A 7,164-nucleotide genomic window follows, 5' to 3' on the forward strand; every position below is an offset into this window, starting at 1 on the left:
ATACAGCCAACGTGTTTTTTTTTTTCAAATTTTAGTATTCATGTACATCTGTCTCCTGGAGCAAGTATTGTGTGTCCTGTTTCCTTCTGAAGCATTCAGTAATGTTTTCCAATCTACATTATGCCAAAGAAAAATAATTCAAAGATATTCCTAACCCTGTAAATTGTTAGGATTGACATAAGAGGGGAGGAGCCGTAGCAGCGGTGATTGTGGCACATATTGTCAGGACCCATGAGGGCAGGCTAGTACAGAAATTGATGCACTCACGCTGACTGGAAATACACATTACAGACAAGATGTCAGGTTTTTTTGGTAGTTATAGTGCTCCTGTTCTTGGAGTTACCATCTTCATTGCCGCTTTGACCTATATCACCTACAAGCTGCTGAACAATTACCTACATAAATGGTTTCAGATGAAACCTATTCCAGGCTTGGAGGGAACATATCCCTTCATTGGGAATGCACTGATGTTCAAAACCAATGCAGGAGGTAAGAAAACACCAGCTACAGGAGACTGACTGGGCTGATAAATTCCCTGTGTAATGCAACATTACTTTGTTGAACCTTGTTTCAGATTTCTTTCGTCAAATTATGGATTTTACTGTGGAATTCAAAGATTCACCATTGTTTAAAATCTGGGTTGGACCAGTTCCATTTGTGGTTCTTTATCATGCTGAAACTGTTGAGGTACGTTGACTGACAGCTCTTCATTTATAACACCAGCACAATGTAAGAAGTCGGTGCAACATTTGATTGTGCACAAGCCACATCTTGAACTTTAACAACACCTTTCCAAATGACTAAGAGTGGTGAGGAGTTTAGTTGTTATTCCCCGTTCAGTGATGTGAAAACTAACTACAGTAAACCTGTTAGTACAGACACAACCATAACAGCCAGGTGCAATGTAGTACTCTGTGTAAATAAGTAATACATTTAATGCAACTGAAGCTGTGGCATTTTGGTCACATTCAGCCAGGCAATTTGAGCTGGATATAACTTTTCTCTTTCAGATATTTTGCTCGTACTCAGTTCTGCTTCACTGCTCAGACTGCTCCTCCTAAAAATGCAACATAAATCCCATTGCTCACCTTCCAGCATTTGAGGTCAAGTTAATTAATTTTATCTGTATAGCGTATCATAAAATTGCCTCTGTGTAAGTCCCACCTGAACTGTGTTTGCAGGATGTGTTTTGAATATGCAGCTAAGACAAGCTCTAACGCTCTTTTAAACGGTCTCTTGCAGAAGATTCTGAGTAACCCAATATACCTGGAGAAGGCTTTTGCATACAAATTTCTTCATCCTTGGCTTGGAACGGGTCTACTCACCAGGTATACATCTGGTTACAACAACAACAATTCTGTCGGTGATGATCAGGAAAGTTTAAAAGATCAGGATTCTAGAATTAATAACGAGACAGAAAAATGGTTTGTAATCCATGTATGTAAGCTCAGGTAGCTGTGTGTTTAATCAACAGCAAATAACACCAGTAATCTGTATTCAAGTTCTGGAAATTACACAATTTGATACTCATTACCCAAAGAAGGATTTGGATTTTTTTTGTGTGTGTGTGTGTGTGGGTCAAGGACAAAGGGGTCAGTAGAGTCAAGTCAGGGAGAGTCACTATATGGCAACCTGCTATTTAGTTTATTGTTATAGTGGAAATACTGTACAGCTCTGAAAGTGGAGCTACAGGAAATATATGAATATCCTCAATATATCCTCAAAAATGCTTTAAAATCCATTTTTTTTTCACCCATGTACACACACCATTTTCATATTATGAAACTTAGTGTCCTGCTTGTCTTTGACTGTTTGATTAGCACCGGGCGAAAGTGGCGCCAGCGGAGGAAAATACTGACGCCAACCTTCCACTTTTCCATCCTGGCGGACTTCTTGGAAGTGATGAACGAGCAGGCAGAAATTCTGGTGGAAAAGCTGGAGAAGCAGGCAGGGAAGGGTCCATTCAACTGCTTCAATCACGTCACCCTCTGTGCGCTGGATATTATCTGTGGTAAGCACATGCTGTTTTTTTTTCTTTTGTTTTTTTAACTCTGTATAGAATGTAAATAGAAATTGGTTATGATTTGCAAGCCATTCAAATCCTACATTTGTCTTGTATTTTTACAAAAGTGTCTTATCATTAATTGTAATGTTTATTATTTATGTTTTAAATATCAGCTTATCATGTATATTACAATAGCAACATCTAACAAAAATGTTGGGACAGCAGGGCAACAAAAGATTTAAAAAAGCACTTGATGGAACATCTCACAGGTAATTAGGTCAATTGGCAGCCACTCATGAACATATAAAAACCCACAAAATTCCTTCCCAGAGAAACTTTAATTAGTAAATATGGGTACAGGTTCTCCACTCTAAGAGAGAAAATCCACAGAAATCTCGATATTGATTAATTTGCTCAGGAATACTTCTACACCTTCCACCTGCTCATAGTTTAAAAGCCTACATCTGTGCCAATATGGGGAAATTAAATGCACATGATGCACATATACGTGTTTTGCTGCCATCCAGACAAGGTTTTTTTCAGTGAAGGTCTTTCTATTTTCAGCAAGTCAATCCCAAAGCACATTCTGCATGTACTGCGTTGATATGACCTCATAGTACCCTTCCTCCTTCTCTGTGGCGCAGTATGAAATGGAAATTTTGACAAATGAGTCCCTGAACTTTTCAACTACAAAACTTTCATGTCAAGTAAACTTTTTGAACCACAGCCATCGATGTGCTCAGTTTACAAACGCTTTCACAATGTTGTTCAGACGAGGTGGCACAGCAAATTCAAACCAGGTGTGCATTTTTCAAATGAACTGTAAAAATATCTCAGACTCGTGACATTTTCGTTCTTCTGTTTTCTGTTAAATGATTTGAAAAATCATTGCATTATGTATGTACATCACATCGTATAATGATCCAGTTGTTTTGGAATTAGCATTGTTTTTTTCAAAATGCTTGTATGTACAAACTGTTCTCCTCATTTTGAGGATAAGAAATGTTATACACAGTAACCATTATGGCCAGAGCCCTTTTACTGGGATGGACTTATGTATTTGCATATTCAAATTCACTTGTCGTTTCAGAAACGGCAATGGGAAGGAAAATTTACGCACAGAGTAATTCAGAATCAGTGTATGTTAAGAGTGTGTACAGGTCAGTTTTTTTTTTAAATGTTCTTTTCTATAAGACAAATGCTTACATTAACAAAGGAAAATGGCCAGATTAGCTGTTTTCTCTTATTTTCCTCAGAATGACTGATATCATCAGCCGTAGGCAGAGGACACCTTGGTTTTGGCCGGACTTTATGTATTACCACTTTGGTGAGGGCAAGGAGCATGACAAGACGCTCAAAATCCTCCACTCCTTCACAAACAAAGTTAGTAATGGAGCCGGTGCTTCCAAAATAATTGATCATCAATGCATTTATTAATTATGGTCGATATCCCTCACCTTATCTATGTTCAGGTGATACGTGAAAGATCTGAGAACCTGTCCTACATTGAAGCAGAAAGTGACTCTGACCAAATTATAAAAAAACGACACGCCTTTCTGGACATGCTTCTGAAAACCACAGACGAAGATGGCAACAACTTGACCCATGAGGACATTCAGGAGGAAGTGGACACCTTCATGTTTGAGGTTGGTAGTACTCAGTAATTTTATATTTTTCTGTGACAGAAAAATCTACTCTTATTGCGGGGGGTTGTTTTTTAAAAAAAGTGTCTGTATTTATCTGCCTGTATTTTACAGGGTCATGATACCACAGCTGCCGCTATGAACTGGGCCCTGCATCTGATCGGCTCCCACCCTGAGGTGCAGAGGAAAGTTCATCAAGAGCTACAGGAAGTGTTCGGTAACGTTAATATAGCTCATCCCTTCTAATTTCACTTTAGTGACATTGTTTATGTTCCTTCCCCAAGGCTTTTAACTCATCTTTATTCAAGCCCATTTGTTCCTATACAAGGATAATAGCTGTGAAAATCCTTGCCAAAACACACAGAAAATAATCATTGTCACTGCTGTGGATTAATTTACCATGGCCTGCATGCATTTGTCCATGATGATGTTTTTAGCAACAGCAAATGTTGATTTAACGCTGGCTCAGGATCAGGACAAGGATCTGAATTTGCCCTAAAGCACAGAAAAAATAAGTCACATCCTCAATGGTTCTATTTCCTGTTTACGTTTATTGACATGACCTAATCACACCGAGTTATATAACCAATCCGTTTTTTTAATTTTTTTATGGTTGCCATGTATATAAGTACTTGCATAGTTAAATGCACATTGAGAACTATTTCTGTACTCTGAATAATATAAAGCAATTAGAGTATGTGAAGTAACTGAAAGGCAACTTGGTTTTCTGGCCTCCAATAGCTGGTTTACACCCATTTATGTGTAATATGTGCTGAAAAGAAGAGTCTAACACTGCACTTTGTTTAATATGATAAGGTACATCTGACCGACCCATCAACACAGAGGACCTGAAGAAGCTCAAATATCTGGAGTGTGTGATCAAGGAGGCGCTGCGACTCTTTCCCTCTGTGCCTTTCTTTGCTCGAAGCCTCTGTGTCGACTGCAATATCAGTGAGTTACAGATGAGTTTTGACACTTTAATTAGGCATTTCTAACAATTTGTTTCGAACCATTACCACCAAATCAAGTGGTGGTATTTCTTTAACAATATTGAAAGGAATGCCAGCGACATAACATGGATAACACGAGTTGTTTTATTTTTTTCTTGCAATTTCCCATTCCGACAGCATCACGCAACTTCAAGCACTGTGTAGAAATTTAAGTAATGAGGATAACAAAACAGAGATGTGCACCAACAGGCACGGAAAGCAAAGATTTATAAAAGATGCTTTCAGCGGAGCGTGTATCGGGATGAGCGAAGCCTCCATGAGAGCATCTGAAAAAGAACTAAATTATGCAAAGACAATGACCCAGATCTGGCCTGTCAGGAAATTGACAAAGAAATAAAAGATATTATTCTCTGGGAATAAGAATAATAAGTGGAAAGTTCAGTCCAAAATTAGCAAGAAATATTAGTTTGATAAATTAGTTCTTGGTTGGTTCCGTGCCTCCGTAAGTCTAATAAATTAAGAGCAGCTGAACTTGATACATATTGATAACCATTCATCTGTTTGGTGACCAGCCTACACATTTGCTCTCTCATCTTTCAGTCATGTTTTAACACGCAGTGTACTCCATTAGCGTAATCTTTCAACATACATTGCTAATGAAATAGATGATATGAGCCGAATGTTCTCTGCCTGATTTCTTTGCCACATCACTGTCCTAAAGGCTGGCATTTCCTTATTCTTATCAATTAGTTGCCTAAACCTAACCAGACCCTGATGAAATAAAAAATGTAACAATAAGGTAAAATAGATTAAAACAGTCCCACGTTGGAAGTTCCACCTCTCCTTCTGTCCACCAATCCGCCACCCCCTGTACTTTTTCATATATGGGCTTATAAAGCAAAATATTCATGATGACAAGCACAGTTTTAACCCGGATCAAAGGACATCAATAATCATAAAGGCTTTTCAGTCTCGTCTGATAGTTTGAATTTCATAAAGATTATTCTTTCAATATTCATATTTCTTATTTGTAGATGGTTTCAACGTTCCCAAAGGTGCAAATGCGATCATAATCACTTACACTCTTCACCGTGACCCACGATACTTCCCTGAGCCTGAGGCGTTCAGACCTGAACGTTTTCTGCCTGAGAATTCAGCAGGAAGGCCTCCATATGCGTACGTGCCCTTCTCTGCTGGACTCCGCAACTGTATAGGTACGTACAGGAAAGCTTTACTTTGGATATCTCTTCAAACGTAAACTGAATTATTTCACTTGTGAAGCTAAATAAGATGCATCCTGCCTTATGTTGTCATGTCTCTCTTTTACTCCAATGCTCAGGTCAGCGTTTTGCTCTAATGGAGGAAAAGGTGGTTTTGGCGTCCATTCTGCGCAACTTCAGTGTCGAAGCTTGTCAGAAGCGTGAGGACCTTCGTCCAGTAGGAGAACTTATCCTGCGTCCAGAGCAGGGCATTACAATCAAACTGGAAAAAAGGGCGTCTCAGATTTCAAACTAGAACCTGCTCCAGTGTACTGAGGGCTTTTCTTTCAACTGATCCTCCTTTACGAGTCTTACCTACCAACAAAAATCTAAGACAGGATGTTTTCTAAAAACTCTGGGTGGTCAAAAAGAGCCATGACCATAGTTTTGTAATTTTAGACTATTACTGCCTAATATACTCCTTTATCCATTCATTGATCTGTAAAGTGAAAATATCCCATAATGCTGTATTCGTCTTATGAAGCTCTGCATTAGTAGTCATAATCCTCCACCTGTCTTGCAATCCCTTCAGGGGATTAAAACTGCTCACTCTATTCGGAAGAGGAAAGTTAAACGCACATGGAAAAAACATGTAAAAAACTTAACGCAATTACTGTTAGGCTTTTCATTCAAGAGCAAACACTTGTCAACAGTTATGTTGTTCATTTAACTGAATAAGCAGTGATACTTTGTGTATGATTTTATGAAATGAATAACAGAAAAAGACAGGTTTTGTGTTTATTTATGAAAGTTACAGAAGCCTCTGAGTGCAGCCTTGGTCAGATCCAAGCAAAGATATTCCTGTTTACATCACCGGGGTTATTTACTCAGACTTGACTACACTCTTGCACGGTCTTGTGATACTCATGTGAAATCTCGTTGAAATGTGTGGCTTGTCCATGTTTGATATCCAGTTAGTAAATACTACTTTGATGGTCTGAAAAAGCTTTCAATGAGTCCTAAGTCATATCATCAGTGAGAGTATGTTCAGATTTATGACTATCAAGAACAAAACTCTTTCCTTACTCAATCACAAGGACGTCAGAAGCATCCACTGTGAGGAAATAGTAATCATAGCATGACACACTTACAAATGACCCCATTCATTATGTTTAGAATGATTTAGATGCTGTGCCTGCAAGGGTAGTTGCCTAACACCAAAATGACTTCAATGATGGTGAACTGCATGATTTTTCCAATGCTATTATTTGAATTATTGAACACATCCCAAATCAATGGCTTGAAAGAACTGATGCGCCTGAGCTCCAAATGAAGCAGGAAGAGTTCATTCAACTGAGGATCTATGA

The 7,164-nt window shown here is 38.5% G+C and overlaps 1 protein-coding gene across 1 annotated transcript; it reads left to right on the top strand.

The window, feature by feature from the left end:
• The first annotated feature begins 218 nt into the window (after positions 1–218).
• Positions 219–6,802, top strand: cyp4v2a (cytochrome P450, family 4, subfamily V, member 2a). Its single transcript, XM_072384819.1, has 11 exons — positions 219–489; positions 575–687; positions 1,243–1,328; positions 1,821–2,011; positions 3,096–3,165; positions 3,262–3,388; positions 3,478–3,651; positions 3,763–3,865; positions 4,465–4,599; positions 5,633–5,812; positions 5,938–6,802. Exons 1-11 carry the CDS (start codon positions 297–299, stop codon positions 6,111–6,113), a joined length of 1,548 nt encoding a protein of 515 aa, XP_072240920.1. The 5' UTR covers positions 219–296; the 3' UTR covers positions 6,114–6,802.
• Positions 6,803–7,164: the final 362 nt, after the last annotated feature.

This window comes from Leuresthes tenuis, unplaced genomic scaffold (genome assembly GCF_036924035.1).
Source record: "Leuresthes tenuis unplaced genomic scaffold, fLeuTen1.0.hap1 SCAF_4, whole genome shotgun sequence".
In the NCBI taxonomy this organism is placed as follows: Eukaryota; Metazoa; Chordata; class Actinopteri; order Atheriniformes; family Atherinopsidae; genus Leuresthes; species Leuresthes tenuis.

Coding starts and splice junctions, on each gene's coding strand:
- cyp4v2a (XM_072384819.1), top strand. CDS start 297: ATGTCAGGTTTTTTTGGTAGTTATAGTGCTCCTGTTCTTGGAGTTACC. Junction 1,329..1,820: donor GGAACGGGTCTACTCACCAG/GTATACATCTGG, acceptor CTGTTTGATTAG/CACCGGGCGAAAGTGGCGCC. Junction 3,866..4,464: donor AGAGCTACAGGAAGTGTTCG/GTAACGTTAATA, acceptor TAATATGATAAG/GTACATCTGACCGACCCATC.